The sequence below is a fragment of the Neopsephotus bourkii genome, unplaced genomic scaffold (genome assembly GCF_033783945.1).
Source record: "Neopsephotus bourkii isolate Nb327-2 ecotype Australia unplaced genomic scaffold, CSIRO-AGI_Nbou_v1 NB_1036, whole genome shotgun sequence".
NCBI lineage: Eukaryota > Metazoa > Chordata > Aves > Psittaciformes > Psittacidae > Neopsephotus > Neopsephotus bourkii.
In genome coordinates this window covers 1,703,531-1,724,000 of record NW_026901525.1, presented here as the reverse complement: position 1 = coordinate 1,724,000, position 20,470 = coordinate 1,703,531, and the positions used below count along the sequence as shown (strand labels likewise).

Genomic DNA, 20,470 nt, shown 5'->3' with positions numbered 1-20,470 from the left:
ACCAGAGAATGGCTTTAAACAGAAGAGGCTATTGATTTGAGAGGGTTTAACTTCTCAAATAAGTAACCCACAGAGTTCTGCTGAGAATCAGAGCACAGATATTATTAAAATATCCTGATTTTCACCAGAATCAATGCATGTTATGCGCAGAACATGACAGTCCCATCAGGTTCTGTGAAAAACAGGATGCTTGATGATGCAGTGAGGACTCTTTGTAACTGAATACCAAAGTGTCAGTTTACGTTTTGTAATTGGGAACTCAAAATTACAGCAAATATAGAATTGACTTCTGTTTGCCTTGAAAGAGAAAACAGCACGCAAGCTTCTACAATGGAATCTTCTAATGATAAAAGAACAGCAACAACAGTCCCACACTAAATCAAACTGAACATTACATACCTCAGACTTTGTTCTCTGGATTCCTGCATCTTGGCTTTTTTCACCTGTGAAGACACAAAGGTTCAGACACAAGTGAGGAGAGCTGTCCTTGAGAGGACCTGTGCAGCAGATCCCCACAGCAGGAGCTCCCAGCAGTGGTCAAACACAGAAAACCTTGCACTGAGCCAATACAGTATCAAGAGTGGGCTACAAGCCTGTCAGGGTTTTGCAAAGCTGACTTCACTCTGCTCTTGTTCTTTTATTAGGAAAATTCACTTGGTTTAAGAATGGCCTCACTACAAAAAAAAAAACAACCCAAAGTTGTTCTTTTTATTTCTTCCTGCAAGAATGTGGCACTGTACTCAAAATACCACCTCACTTACCAGTTGTGATCAGTAGTCTCACATTATGTCTCAGAATGACTGACTGGCATAAGATAGTTAAAAGGAATTACCAAGAAGTTCTTCAGCTGAGAATTACAGCAGACTCTTACAGAGGATGCTTTCATGTACTGAACATTAGCTGCACCCTGTCTCTCATGCCCTGTATAAACACAGTTTTCTTCATGTAAGGATGTGATTACATGATTATTTCCTTTCTTAATACACACATTTCATTCATTTTAAAATCCTGTATGTATCTGGAGTTCAACTGTTCTGGTTTTGCTGATTTGCTTCACGTTTTGTGCATATAGACTCTTGCCCATAACCTGCGTGTTGCGTCACACAATCTTTTGATCAACTGGAAATTTCCATTTCATTCAGTGCCATTTTTCTAACTGGTTAACTGAAGAACACCAAATTCTCACATTCAAAAAGCGTCAGAATCTTTCCAGTGAGGATGTTGCCCACTTGCCCTCAGTGTTTTACTCTGGCTTGTATGCATGTGAACAGGTCCCCAAAATGAAAATCGGTTTCACTCTCATAGTAACACGGCAACTGCCTGTTGAGTTCACATCAGGTTTAATTTGGGACTATTACAGTAATACAAACTTTACTGTTTAATTCCTGTTTGTTTTAGACATACAAATTTAACTTATCATACGGTATTAGTAACAGCTCTACAAAGCTCCTGTGAGGTGTTGTTATCAGCTACTGATAACAAAGGCAGGATCACAAAGACGTAAGATGTTTGGACAACAGCTTTTAGCCTAAGACACACTTCCCTACTCAAACTCACTGTTAAATAAAGAACTGAAATGCTTTCCCCCTGTGGAGCTGATGGATCATAGCATCTTTTCAAGGTCTCCAGCCCAAGAAGAATTACAGACTCTTCACACTGTAACATGCCGCTTCTGTCATTGAAATAGTGAATATTCATTTCTCTACAACAGGCTTGAGTTTTCTGAGCATAACAAATAGTTAGTTGACATAGTAACATTACAGAGTTCAAGCACACATAACTATTCCTTTTCTTACTATTGTCTGTAAAATTGTAGTAAATTAAGTGTACAACACATTTTACTAAGAGCAAAATGATTCCTTACCTCTAGACAAATACACTCAGAATAAGCCTTATTTTCCATTCTTAATCACAGTAACGCTACACTGCATTTGGGAGATGACCAATGCTCATTTTTAGCCTTTTCAAATGTACTTACTGGTTGTTCGGGTAAGTCTTGAGGCTCTTCCATGGGTATTACTATTTTAATGCTTAAATGAATCGAATCGTGTGTTCTTGGCAGTCTTCAAAGCCTGTCAAAAAAAGGTGTTCATAGCTTTATGTACTTTTGGGGGGGGCTTATCATTTAGGCTATCGGAGAACATTAATTGTTACATATTCCACCCACCAGCTTTCCAAACTCACGTTGCCATCTCCCAAATAAAAGACAAAATTCATATATGGAAAGATTTCATAAACAAGGGATTTAGCTTTAAGCTTCCAAGAGCCAGATTTTTTACGCACGTGGCACATTTCTGCATCATTTACTTGTGCCACACTGACTCCAGAAGCTAAAGTATCAATCAGACATGTGCCCCGTGATTTGAAACACACTTTAAATGATCAAGCCTGGTCTAGTAGGTCAGTAAACAGCGTGATTCAATCTAACCTGTTTTAATTTAGAACATTTATGTAACGAACAAAAAAAAAACCAGGACAAGCCTCCACACCTAAACGCATTCAGATGCAGGAGTGCTCATTGCCAAAGTCACCGAGGAAGGTGGTTGCTTCAAGTGCACCCTTCAGAAGGGAAGCTACGGTACCCCAGTAGTGCTGAGCAGAGGGATCCTACATCCTAACACCAGAGCTGCTATCCCGTGTGTTTTAAAAACAGGAAAAGGGAATTCTGCAGATTACTTGCACAACCTGATTCAGTTTTGCAGTTTGCTAGGCAAAAGAGAAAGGTCCATGTCCTCCACTGCTTCCCCCTCACCCAACTAGTGCGCACCAACAGTGGGACCCTGCTGCTCTCCTTTCACCCTCTCACTCTCCCTCAGTTCATTAAAACCAACCCTGACCTCTGCAGCCAAGCCCCATCTCCACTGCACCAAAGGCCAGCAGGAGCCTCCTCTCCCAGCCCAGCAGAGCTGGCTCTTCCACATGCACACATGCACACTGCTGCACACAGAGGACAAATTCAATGGGTTACAGAAACCAGGAGAAATCACATAATCATAGAACAGTTTGGGTTGGAAGGGACCTTAAAGATTACCCAGTTCCAACCCCCCTTTTGGAAATCAATCATTGTGTATGGGGAGAAGATCAGCTGAGGATCTATCCATAACACAGAGCTTGGAGGGATGATCCTAGAGTACTTCCCAGTAACTTACCAGTTACTGACTGGACTTCTGAGGTCTTAACAGAGAAGCAGCAAGGGGGACATGCTCAACAACACTTTGTGGTTTGTAAGAAATCAAATACAGTGATGTTTTGTGCTGAGGTCCAACCTATTCCTGCCTCCACAGCCACAAAAGTTGGGCTGCAAACCTCAGTGGGAACGCAGAGGCTCTTCACCTCCTTCCTCTCCGTTTTCCCAACCTGTCTGGAGCATTCACCAACACATCATGAGACTGTCCCCATGCAAAGTGACTGAAGAACTCAACTCTCTGGTGCCCTAAAAGCACTTGCTCTTTCCCATCCTGGCCCTTCCAGACCTACTTAAGCTCCCTGCACGTGTAGGCAGCCTGCAGCCAGCCCCATGTGCCGAGCGCACGGGTGCTTTGCAGCTGGGATAATGCCCTATTAACCAGGAAAACACAAAGGATTTCTCCTCCCTTATTCGATGACAGGTCAGGGTCCGGCATGCCACATACACCAGGGTAAAATTTCATTGAGGGTTAAGTGTTCTCCTCCCCTAACAGCTGCCTCCCCTAACCAAAGACTTACCTGTATTCCCTCAACCGTGAATCAACTGAAGTCACAAGAACTCTATTCAGTAGCTCTTTTGAAATGACCCTACTCACACCACACACAAAGCAGTCTACAATACAAAGTACTACTGTTAGTATTCCAGTTTTCCCCCTCATCACTTTTAATTGGGTTTATTTTACAGATTAAAGCTTGTTTCCTTTAAACTTGTTGTAGGTATAACAGAGAAAAATCAAGGCTGCAAAGAAACCCTGGCAGTCAAAGATCATGAAGAGCAGTGTAAAGTACAATGGCCAACAGCAAGAATATATGAAATGGGTCCTGTCCTGTTTCTTGTCACCAGTCTGATACTACAAAAAAGGTCTCACATCACTCTTTGATCCATACAGCAATAACTTCCCATTCTATGCTCTGTTTACAAGCTCTGAACAGCAGTTTAATTTTGATTTTGAGAAAGACTTCAATAATTAGAAAGACAAGAAGATTCCCAGAACATGTTAATTACACTTCCTGTCAGGCAGTTGTAGGGAGCCATCAGGTCCCCCCTGAGCCTTCTCCAGACTGAACCCCCCAGGTCCCTCAGCCCTTCCCCATCACACTTGTGCTCCAGGCCCTGCACCAGCTCCAGTGCCCTTCTCTGGCCCCGCCCCAGCACCTCAATGTGTCTCTCGCGGTGAGGGGCCCAGAGCTGAACACAGGATTCAAGGTGCAGCCTCACCAGTGCCCAGTGCAGGGGGCACTGGGGTCATGCTAACAGGCCTGGAGTTGCCTCCTTCCAGCACTTCCTGTAAATGGGCATCACATTTGGTAACCTCCAGTGAACTGGGACCTCCCGAGTGAGCCATAACTGCTGATCAGTGATGGAACGTGGCTCGGTGAGCACCTCCAGCTCCCTCAGCACCCTTGGGGTGACCCCATGCAGCCCTACACTCTGTGTGTCTCAGTGATGTAGCAGGTCACTGACCATATGGGGGCTTCATTCTACTCCCCATCCCTGTCTCCCTGCACAGGGGGACAGGTATCCCAAGAACAACTGGTCTTTAGAGTGAAAGAAGGCATTAAGTACCGCAGTCTTTTCCTCATTCTTTGTCACTATGTTTCCCCCCACATTCAATAAAGGTTGGAGAGTGCCCTTAGCCACCCTTTGTTGTCAAAGTATTTACAAAACCATTTTTAGTTGCCTCTTGCAGCAGTAGCTATAACGCTTTATATGCATAATAATGTCATCTATGCAGTTATCACCACTCCTTTCTACTCAAAGGCCAGCACCTTACCATGAACAGCAATGAATATGTGAATTAAGCACCAGCAGAAGAGTCTAATGCTTCCAGCAGAGCATTTCATGCTAACCTATCCCACGCACATGGGATCAGAGTGCAGCCAAAGCGACCTACGGCATCCCCCAGCCAGAGCTGGGTTTTTCCTTGCAATGTGCTTTTACTCTGTGCCACCCCACATGTGACAAACCGCTTCATTTAGGGAAGAGCAGAACTTGGCACGGTGGGAAGTGGTGGATCCCCTTTTTGGTTTTCAATTTAATTAAAAACACTCAAAGAAATAAATAGAAAGAGTGAAAAGATCCACACTGTGACATTGCTGTGCACTGCACAGCACTGAGTGCTTTTTATTCTGCAGGTTTATAACTGACGTTCTAATCTTCAGGCAAAGAACATTACTGACCATCTCCCCATGGCGGCAGCAACCTCTGCCCCCCACACCAGGATGTGAGCAGGCGAATGCATAGAAACCCCTCGAACCACAGTTTTATCCTCCTCCATATCTCAGCATTCCTACATCCAACTGTGATAACGTTTCACCGGCCAAGCTGCTGATATACTTCAAACTTGGTATCCATCATAGGCAAAGCTGTGACTCCAGCGAGAGCCAGCATGCTGGGTGCTCCTGCTGGGATCTCTCGTGAGGGTTTGGCAAAACCAGGCATTCCCTGAAGTCTGGAAGAACCTCACAGTTTGTTTTGAAACAGCTTGATTAAAGCTGCCACGAAATGAGAGCATCAGCTTGGTTCCCAGTTGGGCTGTGCAATAAACCAGCCCCTTAAGGAGCTGTCAGGGACTGAACAGTTTTTACACTAAAGCTGCATTTTTCCTTCCTTCAGGCAAAAACAAGTTAATGGAAGTTCTTCATCAGGTCGTACCATCACAATGATGCAACAGAAAGAGGGAGCAAATAGATGCCTGGGTGAGTAAAAAGTTCTATCTGGTGAGGCTGACTACAAACTCCAAAAGCTTTAAAGATACTTTAAAGAGAAGGGAATCACAGCATTGAAGAAGCTCATGCAACCCAGGGATGTGCAAAGAGACAGCGGTGAGCAGGAGAGGAGGGGCTCATCCAGCTTCTCTCCTTCATTAAGGAATGAAATATTTAAGACAAATCACTTGCTCTCACAAGTTCCTGCAGCTAACACAGTGCATGATTTCCTTCCCACTGCATTCACATGTTCATTTAAAATGTCATACTTGTTATGGCTGCACATGCAGTACCTGACAGCCAAGCGGAACTGAAGAGGTGTGTTACTCCAGTGTTGGAACAGGCAAATGAGGTTAAGAGGGAAAAGGAACTCAGGTTTCTAACTTCAAACCCTACTTTCTTACACAACAGCCAACTCCTCAGACAACAGTCTTGCTCTTCAGAGCAACTGTGAAAAATTCCTTCTCACATCCATCTTCAAGCTTTGCCTGTTACATCCACCCCCTTTGTAGCACAGCTCTCTCCTCAGTTCCTTTTCCAGCAGCAGAGAGCAGCCGTTTAAAACCAAGAAAATGGGATAGAGCTAATGAATGAAAGCTGTGCTGCTCACCAGTCTGCTCATCTCCCATTGGAACAAATGCAGTGCATCTCCCAGCAAAGATTTAACTGCTATCCTCTGTACATCTCACACCCCCAGATACACACACACAACACATGGATAGTCTCAAAATACCGTGGAGAATAGGAAAGGATAAACCTCTGTGGGTTTGCTGTCTGCTCCCCTTCCAGGCCCTCTTCCCTTCTTTACTCCGAGGGTGCTGAGGCGCTGGCACAGGGTGCCCAGAGAAGCTGTGGCTGCCTCATCCCTGGCAGTGTTCAAGGCCAGGTTGGACAGAACCTTGGGTGACATGGTGTAGTGTCATGAGGCCCTGCCCATGGCAGGGGGTTGGAACTGGATGAGCTTAAGCTCCTTTCCAACCTAAACCATTCTGTGATTGTAAGATTCTGTGGAAAGTTTGGGGGGAGGCAGGGGATGTCCTATTTTGGAAGGTACGAGAGGCTATGACAAGCACAGTCCTGATGGGATGGAAAACCAGGGTTTGATTAAAATGTCATAATCTTAAAATGGAAATGAAAAGATTAAAAAAGGTATTTATAAAGTGAGAAAATTACTGACATAACATGTGGTAGCACAAATACATCCTACCCTAAGCAATGCCTGTTTCATTAATAGGAATCCTTGAAGGGCTGTCACCAGCACGGCTCTGGGTAGTCCCTTCACACAGACCACGCACTGGCTGCCCAGCCCTTACACAATCCTTTTCAATTGGATTTTGAATCACAGCAGGGATTTTTTTAATGGGGAAAAGAACTGTTTGCACAAAAGGAAGATTTGGAAATAACAACTTCATACTTGAGAAAAACAACTCCCACTGAGCCCAGAAAGAAGTCAGCAATCTCTTCTAGCTAGAGCTAACATGGCACAAACTGCCATTAACCTTTTAGCTACAAAACACATCACAGGAATTTATGCAAATGGAAGCAAAGTAGAAAACTCCATCATAGCATCCCAGCCTGGTTTGGGTTGGAAAGGACCTTAAAGCTCATCCAGTTCCAAACCCTGCCATGGGCAGGGTCACCTTCCACTAGAGCAGCTTGCTCCCCAGTCCAACCTGGCCTTGAGCACTGGCAGGGATGGGGCAGCCACAGCTTCTCTGGGCACCCTGTGCCAGCGCCTCAGCACCCTAAACACATATCAAAAAGTCATGTAACTAGTACCAGGAAATTAATCCACAGTTCTATTAGAGAAACTGCTTCAGTTTCTCAACCTGCACCAGGATTTTATAAAAAAGGTTGTGACTCCAGCAAATTTCTTTCTTTTGTTATTTTGCATTAGAGGAGCCATGGTATTTATCACAGTGCCATCAGTTCTGAGCACATCTGTAGCTATTTGTGTCTTAGCAACAACAGTTGTTAGAGTAACCTGCTCGAAAATTAAAGTACTGGATAGTTGAGATATTTTACTGGGGTTCAAACTCAGTTTAAATGATGGTATTTGATGCTCAGCTGCTTGGTAACAGCCGCTGCTTTTTCATCAAGCAGACTGACTGCACCATTTGCTTCACACTGCATCAGTCCTGCTGGCAGAGGCAACTGGGAGCACTGGGCAGACAAATGGTCCCTCCAGGAAAAGCCATCAGTGGTGATAAAGGGAGCCTGGCCACCACCCCCCCACCACCACCACTGGGAGCCACATCCCTGTTTGTCCTCCAGCACTCACTCACAGACCTGTTCCCCACTGTTCAGGCCCTCTCTGAGCCTCCCACAGCCACCCAGGGCAGTTCATGACCTGTCACAAGGAGAACGTGGCTGTCTCACACCCATTTCCAGTGAGTTTCTGAGTGCCCTCAGTCCTGGTACAGCAGGATTGGGCGAAAAGCTCTGCTCTCAGCACATCCCCTGCCTCCAGGAGTTTGTACACCTCGGTTACAATCTCTCTCCAAATCAGAGTCCCAACTTTCAACACCTCTCCAGAAGACATCTGCTCCATCCCCTACAGTCACTGTTCTGCCTCTCTCTGCTCCCTCTTGAGACAAATTGACCAGAGCTGCACATACTATACATCCATAGTCTTTACTCCAAGGGTGCTGAGGCGCTGGTACAGGGTGCTCCGAGAAGCTGTGGCTGCCCCATCCCTGACAGTGTTCAAGGTCAGGTCGGACACAGGGGCTTGGAGCAAGCTGCTCCAGTGGAAGGGGTCCCTGCCCATGGCAGGGGGCTGGAACTGGATGAGCTTTAAGGTCCTTTCCAACCGAAACCATTCCATGACTCTATGGAAGATGACATACTGGCTAAGGACACTGGAAAGGTGGAGGTACCCAGTGTCTTCCTTGCTTCAGGCTTTACCATTAACTGTAAAAAGGAGCTGCATGACACACACTGGATTCTGGTGGCAGCTCAGCAAGAACACTTTCAGTAAAGACCAGTTATGTGTGCTTTTCAGAACAGCATCCACAAAAAAAGGTCATTTCACTCAAAGATCAGAGAAACTCCCTCAACAGCTTGGTGCTGTTTTTGATTCAGCATAAAGTTGAATTATTTAGCTCCTGGAAAGCCACTGCACAGGTTAACATTTCACAGAACTGTCAAACTACTTTTGCTATCTTGTTTGGAAATGCTGAGAACAGTGGTACCATTGACTCATGGGAACTTTTTTTGCTTTCTTCAGGTCAGGCAAAAGTGAGTATTTTGTAACTTCCTTTTCTTTAAGCCAGAAGAATTCATTTTTCCTCGTATCCAGAAAGGTCAACATAGCAGCAGGCTTGGCATGAGAGCTAATAAAAGACAAAACACTACAGTAGGTTGGCATTAAACCTCAGGTGTCTTTGCAGTTCTCCAGAGTACCAAGGTAACACTTCAAGGTAATGAAGAAACAAGTTATCTCCAAGCCCCTTCATCTTGTAGAAAGGCCAGCTCACCTCCCAACACCCAAGAAGTTCTGGATGGACAGGAAATGGGTGTTTAAGTGCACAGAATAATCAAGGCAACAGCTTCTGAAGTCTCAAGAGCTATTCTAAAGGCATTGAACAACACATCAGATTGCAAATGGGACCAGATTTCTGTGTTAAACTTCAAAGCCTTGAAGCACCAGGTTGTTTTCTGTGACAGCATTTTCCCCAATAGGTAGATGAGAACAATGGTGCCTTTACCAAGAAAGCAGCATGAGGAAACTCTGGTGGGACACTGGTGACTGAGAATACCTCCACGTGGTTCTGAGGACAGCTGCTAGTCCAATTTCAGCTCTGAAGAACAATCACCTACTTTTTCGAATGATCCTGGTCCTGAATAAGCATTTTTCTGTGCAGATCATCTTAAAAATCAATCACGTTTAATGAAGATTTTCTTAAACTCTCACAAATGGAATAGGAAAAAGTTGTCACAGAAAGGACACTGGTATGAAACTGATTTGTAGGATCTTCAGAATGGACTTGCAGGTGATGGTATGATAGTTATTGAAATATGAACCATCCCCCACAGTTCAGAGCTGCCATATACTTTATGCTGTGGTCCAGTTAGGGACTCCCAGAGACACAGCACTGTCAGTACCCAAACACAAGCAACACAAATTTCAAGACCCCAAAAAGAAGCTGTTGGGATGTGGACAGCTCCTGCAGATAGGTCTCAACTCACCATCTGCTTTAAGCCTTGAATCTTTAGGCACATCATGACTTGCACAGGGGAACACACTTGCCAGGCTCTTCATTCAGTTGAAACATTGCAGTATAGTTTATCCAGTTTTATGTTTAGTCATATCTAACTACCCTTTGATACACAAAAGTTAGGAAATCATACATTAAACTGCCACAGAGGTAGTCCAACCCACTACATGGAAACCCGTTTAATAAAGTGTACTCCAACATATTCAATTCCAAACCCATTCAACGTCTGAATATTTGAAGGGCAAAGTTCTGAGAAGCTGTAAGTCCTTCCCAAGTCACCAGTTACTCGGGAGTTATTACAGCTCTTGCACACGGTTGTGATGGGCAAGTGACAGGCTTTCAATCCCATTTGCTGCACAACCAAACACTCATTGAGGTGCCATAACTACTGGTGGGGTTGCATGGAAGAGCCAAGGAGGAGGCAAACACTGCAGGAAGACTCTGTAGAGCAATCCAAGTGGCTTGTAAAGAGTGAGACCTTCACCTCTGCTGGCTGCTGGACACAGATGGTGCCTGAGTATTGCTGCTTGCCTGGCAAAAATGAGACTGCAGAACTGCACAAGCAAGAAGTATCACACCATAAGGTGATAAGAAAACCCCCTAAACATGATGGGTACAGGCTTAGAGGTCAGCAGTTTTGCAGGAAGCCACTATCTTTATATGCACTTTTATAAGTAGCTTATTACAAAAACAGTGACTTGAGGCACGTGAATTGCCGTGATTCTCAACAAACCTCATTCAGTATGGTGAACTTAATCTGCAACAGACAAAGCTGAAGGAAACCACACAACACAGGCAGATAACAGTAATCACAGAAATCTTATCTTAATCAGTATAGTTGGCTTTTAATTACCAGCTGGAAGTCATTACACTACCGACTGAGTGCCTCACAGAAGCGGAGCTTAGCTCCATAGCAAAAGCAAAGTCCACCAAGACTTTTCTGTACAATGCTCCATCTCAATGAACGTTCACCACCTCAAACACTGCCAGGGGGGAATGCTCCATCCCTGGCAGTGTTCAAGGCCAGGTTGCACAGAGCCTTGGGGGACATGGTCTATCGGGAGGTGTCCCTGGCTGTGGCAGGGGGCTGGAACTGAATGATCCTAAGGTCCTTTCCAACTGCTCTGTGATTCTATGAATTACCACAGCTATGTCACACCAAGAACCAGCTCCAGTCTGGAAACGATTTAGCCATACCATGCAGAGCAGAAACCAAATAAGCCATACCACGCTCGAGCTGGCTTCACACGAAGCTCCAGCAGCTCTGCACAGCATTCCCAGAACCAGGCACATCCAGCAGAGCTCAGCTGGGTCCAACACGGGTTGTGAAGCCCAACCGGTCACGACTCTACTCAGACCAAACACATCCTCTTGAACTTGGCTGCACAACCTCCAGCACGAGCAACCAGCCCCATCCAACACAAACCACTACAGATGTTTAAGTGCCTTCTTGCTCGGTTTGAGTGGACCTGCCTGTGCTAAGGCTCCCCACAACCCCATGGGCACCCCACGGGGGGGGACCAGGCCGAGCTCTTTCTCCCGGGCACAAGCACCCCCTCATCACCCCAGCTACGCCAAGGGGCTCTTTCTGCACCTCTTGGCTGTCTCCCAGCAGCGACTGGGCCACCGGTACCACCGGGAGGTGGAAGCGCGGGTCCGACCCGCTGCGCCCTCATCGGCTCCACAGGCCCGCGGGCGGGAGCGTCCACTCCGCACACGCGTGGTCCCCGCCGTGGGCGAGATGGGGGCCGAGGGCCCCGGCCCTCGGGCCCCATCTCGTTCACCGTGGGGACAACCGTGCTCGGGAGCGGGCTCTTACCGAGAAGCGGCTCCGGCGCCGGGCCCGGCAGCGCGTCCCGCAGCGGACATGGCAGCCCCTCCCTCTCCACAGCGCCGCCCGGAAGCGGCGCTCGGCGCCGGAAGTGACGACACGGGCAGGGGGACCGCGAGTCCCGGCTGAGGCGGAGGTGGGGGGGTTCAGTGCTGGGGTCATGTCTGGGCACTTCGATGGCTGCGTTTGGTGCCTCAGCGCTGTTGGGGTCACTTAAAGCAGGCAGGGATGGGGCAGCCACAGCTTCTCTGGGCACCCTGTGCCAGCGCCTCAGCACCCTCACAGGGAAGAGCTTCTGCCTAAGAGCTCAGCTCAGTCTCCCCTCGGGCAGGTTCAAGCCATTCCCCTTGGCCTGGCCTTACAGGCCCTTGTCCAAAGCCCTTCTTCCGGGTTTCTTCGAGGCCCCCTTCAGGTGTTTTCAACTGAGGAAGTACAAGTGTAAGCAGGAAAATGTCAGGAAACACTAGAGAGCGCCTCTGGAAATGGCACTAGTGGGACGTTTTCACCAGATATTGTTTCACTTCTGGAATTTCTAGGTTAAAACAAATGTAGGCAAGCTAGAAAGCATTAGGAACCCAAGCAGGGAAACAGGACCCAGAAAACCACTTTGCTTATAGTCAAATATTAGGAAGCTTCAGATGGAGCAGACTAACGTGATTTAAATGATCTTATCTAAGAACCCTCAAGCAGAAAAGCCTTAAATCAGTCACTGTGCAGTGGCAGGGATGGGGCAGCCACAGCTTCTCTGGGCACCCTGTGCCAGCGCCTCAGCACCCTCACAGGGAAGAGCTTCTGCCTAAGAGCTCAGCTCAGTCTCCCCTCGGGCAGGTTCAAGCCATTCCCCTTGCCCTGTCCCTACAGGCCCTTGTCCCAAGCCCCTCTCCAGGTTTCCTGCAGCCCCTTTAGGCACTGGAGCTGCTCTAAGGTCTCCCCTTCAGGAGTCTTCTCTTCTCCAGGCTGCCCCAGCCCAGCTCTCTCAGCCTGGCTCCAGAGCAGAGCTGCTCCAGCCCTCGCAGCATCCCCATGGCCTCCTCTGCGCTCACTTCAACAGCTCCACATCCCTCTTGTGCTGCTGCCCCAGAGCTGGACCAGGACTGCAGGGGGGTCACCCCAGCCACGCTGCTGCTCACACTGGGGATGCAGCGCGGTACCAAGGCTCATCCCTTGGGTATAAACACAGAAGGATGAGAAGTTAAAGGACAAAACACTTGAGGACCATGCTTTATTTAAAATAACTTCTTGGGATCCATTTTATTGCAAAGTAAAGCAGAGCCATGCAACAGCGCGGTCAAACTGACAGGAATTCCAGGAACAGAAGCAGGAGCTTAGGCTGGTGTTTAGGAACGCATTGCTGCACATCTCCTGAAGCATCCTCAGGGCTTCTTCCTCCACTTACCCTTTTACTCTAGTACAGGTTTGTCTTTGTTCTCTGAGCCCACGCTGGCCTCACCGCTGTTTTCTGTGGAGTGCAGCATGCTGCTTACCCACAGCTTGTAACCTAAGCTGCAGGCTCTGTTCCAGGCTTTCCAGGAATCAAGAGAAGAGCCTGTATTTACCGGATCCCCATGGAAAATCCCTTCCTGTCTCCTCCAAGCACTGCCAGGCTCCATCTGCTCTGGGGGCTGTGAAGCAGGCGCTCACCAGGTGGCAAAGGGAGGAGAGGAGCGCTCCAAAGCTCCTCCTCTGCCCCTACAGGAGCTCCTCAGCCAGAAGGTGCTACCCAGGGAGGGCAGAACTCCAGAGGCAGATTCCTTCCGCAAGCAGGAATTGGGCTTTTGAATTCCAGGAATCATTCCCCTTGCTGTGTGCCGTGGCTCGGGTGACTGCAGATGCAGGGCAAAGCTTTGCACGGGGCTGAGGGGCACGGACAGGGAGTTCTCTCTCTGCCAAGAGGTACCAGCGGGGCATCTTTATGGGTGACCATCAGTGGAGCAGGGGCCAGGGCCAGGAGGGAAATGCAATTGGATCCAATTGTGGAATCCAGTTGGAATTGCCATTGGAATCCAATGTGATCGGATTCTTTCCTCTGCCTGGCACTGGGTCTGCAGTGCCTGGCTGGCCCTGGCACATGGCATTAGAGAAAGAATCATCTCATTTCCTTTGCCTGTTGGCACAGGACAGCATAAGCTGCCCGAGGATCTTCAGGAGATGCCTCTGAAGGACTTGTATCTCCACTGAATGTAGGCAAGGTCTGACGCAAACGTTAGTCCTATCTTTGGACAGACTGGGGCTTATCTTTAACGTTCTCTGGTGTGTGTGGGCAGGCTGCTGTCCTTGCCCGTGAGTAATCAGTGCCACAGGTTAATGCACTTCTCCCGTCATCAAATAGACTCTCTGCTGTAGTTTAGGGAACCAAAAACTGTTGTGCAAACAAGTAAGTTCCCCTCCTTGCCCCATTTCCTGTGCTGGATTGAGCAATATGGGTTAGAAAAGGAACCTGCAGTGTCTCATGATTGGTAACTGAGCTCAGCACCCTTGGAAAACCACCTTGCCTCAATTGACTGCAGGCAGCCCTGAGCGAGAGGTCTCCAGCCTTGACACAGTACATGAGTTATGTGTGTGTCAAGTGTGCTGCATCACTGCCCTGCTCTCATGCACTCAGAAGGTGGCCATGACCTGACCTGGTACTTCGCTTGTGGTAGCATACCAAGAGCTACTCAGCTGCATTTCTTCACAGCAGACACAGAAAGATTTGGGGATGGAATAAGGCAAAGTTGCTTGCTGCAGCCCTAATTGAAATAAACAAGAACAAAGATCCTGAAGCATTTTAAGCTGTTCTTAACATAATGCCCATGCTGACGATAACCTTCTGTTATCTGGAGCCTCCAAAGTGAGATTGGATTTCCACGGACACATGCAGGCAGCCCGGGGTTACTAAACTGAGTGCAAGAGGCCACTGGTTTGCCAGTTCCACTGTCATACAAGAAGCCAGGACAGGCAATAGTCCCCGTTGGACTTCATGTTGATCTGGGGCTAGGTGCTGAGGCACTGCCTATTTCTCTCCCTTTTCTTGCCTACTAGGCCTCTTACTTGACTGATCCAAGAGCTGGGAGCAAAGGCAAGAGTCTGTGATAGCTTCACTCAGGCACATCAGGGCTGGTCCTCACCAGACCATGCAAGTAGGCAAGAAGGGATCAGAGGTGCAGATCTCTTCTTTGAAGGCATTTGAGGAGCTCCTTGGACTACAACCCCTCTAGCCCCTCAAGAACCAGCTCAGACTGTCTTCACAGAGCCATGCTTAGAAGAGTCACTCGAGATGAGCAGTTTTGTTCTTCCAGGTCTTTTAGAAGTCTCTGCTGCTGGATTCTTCATGGGAGCTGAGCAGGCAAAGGACCAGGGATGGTGCTGGGGGGGGATTTCAGTGCACAGACCTGGTGACACATTACTTTCACATAAAAGCAGACCATCTGAACTGTTCTGGGTGCCCATGAGGACATCAGCCCAGACAGAAGGTGCTTTTCTGCCAGACTGCTACAGGCTCCAGTTCTGCCAGTTGCATGTGATAGAAGAAATGAGCATCATTCTTCTGTCTAATGGGAAAAAGGAAATGTAAGATCCTGGTGCTCTGCTGGGTCCCTCAGTGCCTCTCCTTGAGAAAAGATGTGTGACTAACACACACACCTCAATCTGCAGTCGGAACGGGGCTGAGCTAGATCCTAATGGCATCCTCCTGGTGAATGGTGCCCTCAATCACTGTGTCTGTGGTTTGCCTGGAGCACTTGCGACTCCCTTTCATGCTTTTCAGTTTTTCTGAAAGATGCTTCTGGAACTTCTTGGTGAGGAAGCAGTAAATGATAGGGTCCAACACACAGTTTGTACTCAAGAGGCACAAAGTCACCTGGTGAGCATCATTGAGTTGTTGGCGCAACTGGCAGTTTTCTCTCTTCCACTGCTCCAGAACAGTCAGGGTCCAGGGCAGATGCACCAGGTGATGAGGTACAAAGCTGATGATGAACACAGCTAGCACTGTGCACACCATCCAGAGTGCCCTTTGCTTGACATGAGCACTCTTCCGTGGCTGCGTTGGTTTGGAGAACAGGGTCCTGATGATGGTGATGTTCCAGCCTAGTATAAAGATGAAAATGATATAGAAGAGGATGCAGATGATGACGTGGATGGCGAGAACAGCTGAAACGCTGCCAGAAGAGTCATAGCGCTCAAAGCACCGCGTGAAATTCCTAGAATTGATCTCCTCCTGGTTAGTATTGTTGTCAAAAAGGTAATACAAAGAGCTGCCCACGATTATAATCCAGATAGCTGCTGATAAGTAGATCCCCCTTCTCTGGGTGGTAAACTGAGCAGCTTTAATGGGGTTAGTCACAGCTTGGTACCGGTTGTATGTGATGACCATCAGGAAGGCAACAGAAGAGTAGGTGTTCACAAAAAATAGAGTGCCAGCCACGTTACACAGGAACTCGGGCATGATCCAGTCTCCATGGTGGTGATAGTAAACAATCCACATTGGCATCGTAACCAAGAAGAGCAGGTCAGCTACTGTCAGGTTCACCATGAATATCTTGATCTCATTGAGTTTCTTGGTGGGGTAAATGCGGCTGAAAATCCAGAGCACGTAGCAGTTGGCAGCAAAGCCCAGGATGAAGATGATGCTGTAGAAAACAGTGAAGAGGTTGTAGCGAAACTCTGAGTCGATGTGGCAGGAAATGTAGGAATCAGCACCACCTTCAGCACCGCCTTTATCCTTTCCAGACATCGTGGTGCTGAGCGGGCACGTTTGAAGTAGAATTCCCTGCTGTAGCTTCTCTTCTCACTTGAAAACATAAAGCATAAAATGAGCTCATAGGTGCCATTGCTGGGCCAAACCCCACCTTTCCTTTGGAGCTCTCTATGACCCCAGGTGTTCTGCTTGTGGGACAGGACACACAACAGAACACAGGAGAGCTTTTGTCTTCATGCTTGCTGCAATGAGGATCGCAGATCACTCATCTCTAATCTCAAAAGGCTTTTCTGCTTGAGGGTTCTTAGATAAGATCATTTAAATCACGTTAGTCTGCTCCATCTGAAGCTTCTTAATCTTTGATTATAAGCAAACAGGTTTTTCTGGGTCCTGTTTCCCTGCTTGGGTTCCTAATGCTTTCTAGCTTGCCTACATTTGTTTTAACCTAGAAATTCCAGAAGTGAAACAATATCTGGTGAAAACGTCCCGCTAGTGCCATTTCCAGAGTGGCTCTCTAGTGTTTCCTGACATTTTCCTGCTTACACTTGTACTTTCTCAGTTGCAAGCACCTGAAGGGGGCCTCGAAGAAACCTGGAGAGGGGCTTTGGACAAGGGCCTGTAGGGACAGGCCAAGGGGAATGGCTTGAAGCTGCCCGAGGGGAGACTGAGCTGAGCTCTTAGGCAGAAGCTCTTCCCTGTGAGGGTGCTGAGGCGCTGGCACAGGGTGCCCAGAGAAGCTGTGGCTGCCCCATCCCTGGCAGTGCTCAAGGCCAGGTTGGACACAGGGGCTTGGAGCAAGCTGCTCCAGTGGAAGGGGTCCCTGCCTGTGGCAGGGGTTGGAGCTGGAGGAGCCTTAAGGTCCCTTCAACACAAACCAAAGTCATTCTATGACTCAATGATTTCACATTCACTTCATAGACTACCAGACCTCCCAATTTTTTCACTGAGTGATGTGCAAAATGAGTTACTAATCCTAAAGGGTGATGCTTTGTGGTGCATCGCTGATTTTTCCTACAGTTTCTCTCTCTTCAAATCCTGGCTGTTATCTGTCATTTCGAGCTGCCATCAAACCCATTTGTCTCCTTTCCCCCTGTTTCTGTATCGAATGCAAGTGTCAGCAGCAGCATTTCCTGTGTCACTGGTGAGGCTGCTGACAAACACTGTCTCTAAAGAGACATCCCCACCTCAGTTAGCATTTCTTCATATCTTGGCCAGTTTGGATGTACCAAATTCCTGCATCACCACTCCTGTACGTGTTCCTGGCTCAGATTGACATGGATTTGGTCTAACCTCTTGTATAGATTCTTCTGCTCCTTTTGCCATCCAGGGGACGTACACAGCTGCTCTTGGCCCTGGTGCCAGCTCCCTGTCTGATGGACTCACCTCTCCTCTCATGGACACAACCCTGCAGATCAGCTTGGTTTTATCTCCCTCTTCCTTCATGGGTGCTGCACATTGCAATGTACTTGCCTTGGCTCTGCCAGCTCTATAGCATTCCCCCCCAAGGACTTGCTGCCTCCTGAGAAGTCACCATCCTGCCTCAAAGCTCTCTGGATCTTCCCCAGCAATAGTGGCATGAGCCCCCATCACACCCTCCCTGGGCTGAGTCTCTTTCTCTATGCCCATGTGGTGTTGGTTCCCCATTTGCAACTTCCCACTGCAGATGGGGAAGTCAGCTCTAGCTCAGGAAAGCTCTCCCTTTCTTCAGCAAACTCTGCAACCCCCTCACTATCTCTTTCCAGTTGTTAAAAGAGGAAGAAAAGAGTCATCCTGCCAAGCCTGTCCCTCCTCAACCCTCTCAGGTCCCCTAAGAACAGCTCAGGATATCCACAACGCGCCCTTGGACCTTCCCAGGCAGCACTGGGGTTTGGGTGCCTTTAATCTTTCAGCCAGGTTCCCTGTGAATTAACAAGTACCTGTGGCAGTGCCAGCGGTTGGCCAGGGGACAGATGTGTCTGTCCTCTCCTGCCTTGCTCTAGAGGGCAGTAGCCAATTGAGGGGTGGTACCCAGGAGGTGAGGATGCTCTGGGCGATGACACCTCGGGGTCTGGCCACACAGGTCTGGCACATCCCCGAGGAGAGGTCCTAGAGGAGGCAGGGGATCGCCTCCATTCCCTGCTCTGCCTTTGATTCATGCAGGACCCAAGGCAGGTCCTATTGGTCATCTCATGGATGTTTCCACACCCTCATCTGTGTCTGAAATGTATTGTCACAACATGGCCTTAAATAAATGTCTAAGCCCAACTCTCCCACCCACTGCAGGACCGTCTAAGGTAAAGACATCTATCAGTTGGAAAGGTTTGCATCTCTGAGCTTGGGAGGGCACCTACCAGACGCAGACATTCAGGGAGGGGGTGAGGCCGTGCAGGGGCAAGAGAAACTAATGGGGAGCTCTGTGTTTGAAACCCTGTGGCATGGAGAGGGAAAAGCAAAGCCCTGCGCTGCAGGTGGGTTTGAGCAATGGGGCTGCATGAGATGGATGCAAGGACGTGCTCTGCTTTTAAGTCTGACAGAAATCTCTGGGCTGTGGGAGATGGCTGTGGTGTCTCCTGGCCACAACAGCACTTGGTAGAGCTCATCAGGTTTGCATCAGCGGCTGTGCAGTGCCAATGCCAAGGTCCTCCAGGGAATCACAGGAGAGTTGTTTTTCCCTTCCTGCTTTAAGCCAGATACTCAACAGAATGCAGCTAGAAGAAAGTGTGGCACCATTCCCCTAAATGTACCCAATTCCCACTTCCCTCTTCAGTCGGAGGACCTCAGGCTTACGTGTCCCATGTACTTGTGAGCTGTCCTAAGCCCTAGACGCTGGAGCATGGTCTGGGGCATCTCACTCAGCCTCTCCCTTTGCATAAAGCAGGTCAATATTCTCCATGCCAGCAGAAAGGAGGAGGGGTGCAGTGGTCAGAGCGGGGCAGGGGCAGGGTCCTGTGCTCTGCCTTACCCAAATCCCTGGAAACTTGAGCCCAAACCCAAGCCAAGGCCAAGTCACTACCAGTACCCCGGTACCCCAACTAGTAATCCCAAGTGGTTTATGGCATCATCTCCACTCTATGCAGAACCAGAGGTTCCAGGAGCGGACTCTGCTCCCAGTCTGCACCCTGGGCCATGCTCTCCCGATGAGGATTTACATGCTTATGGCTGCATAGTGCAAAACCCATGCTAACACAAGCTATGCCATCAGCAGTAGTATATTCCAACAGGAGTTATACTAATAAAGTGTGGTTTTGTGCTTACCAGGGTCGAAAGGCTTCAGCACGATTTGTCCATCTTCAGCTTCAGTAGAGCGGTGATGGGTGTTTTACTGAGGATGCTTGATCTTCTTCCAAGCATTATTTTCTCTGACCTGGGGCTGGGAGGTCTCCCCGCAGGCAGCTCTCAAGAGCAGGACACCAGAATGGGAGCCACTGCAGCATGACTGCAGAGTCACTAGAGAAGAGGAAACGGGTGACATCAGCTCAAAGGAAATGAGAAATAAAATAGGCCGTAGAGGAAAGGCAATTAACCACAGCAAAGATCTGGAAAGCCCTTAAAGCTGCTTCCTCCAAGGATCGCTGCTCCTTGTGATCCTGGAAGAGGGCAACGTTGGGATTTTCCTCCTACAGGCAGAATAGGAATCCACTCTGTGTCCCTGGTTAGATCTGGGATTAAACAGCACCTGAGCATCCTTCTTCCAGGCTATGAATGACAGAAGCCAGGAGCTTTCACTTAATAACTTCGAGGAAAGGAAGTGCCAGGAAACTCATACATCCCATGGACAGAGCCATTCCCTAACAGAGTCTCACTTACACTTGTGCTGGAGCTACACAGACCCAGGATCCAGCCATCCCAAGCCCCTTTTTATCTCCAGGA

General features: G+C 48.3%; 2 protein-coding genes across 4 annotated transcripts in view; both read right to left on the bottom strand.

Moving 5' to 3' along the window:
• EYA3 (EYA transcriptional coactivator and phosphatase 3) overlaps positions 1-12,057 on the bottom strand; it is a 30,970-nt gene extending 18,913 nt beyond the window's left edge. For all 3 annotated transcript variants that reach the window (XM_061360691.1, XM_061360693.1, XM_061360694.1), the window contains exons 1-3: positions 11,935-12,057; positions 1,979-2,072; positions 400-443 (exon numbers count right to left, since the gene is read on the bottom strand). In XM_061360691.1, the coding sequence (XP_061216675.1) occupies positions 400-443; positions 1,979-2,011 (77 nt within the window). In that variant the 5' untranslated portion in view covers positions 2,012-2,072; positions 11,935-12,057. The remainder of the gene's footprint in view (positions 1-399; positions 444-1,978; positions 2,073-11,934) is intronic.
• Positions 12,058-15,311: 3,254 nt separating this feature from the next.
• Positions 15,312-16,739, bottom strand: PTAFR (platelet activating factor receptor). The gene has a single exon (XM_061360690.1). It carries the CDS (start codon positions 16,655-16,657, stop codon positions 15,596-15,598), a length of 1,062 nt encoding a protein of 353 aa, XP_061216674.1. The 5' UTR covers positions 16,658-16,739; the 3' UTR covers positions 15,312-15,595.
• Between the last annotated feature and the right edge of the window lie 3,731 nt (positions 16,740-20,470).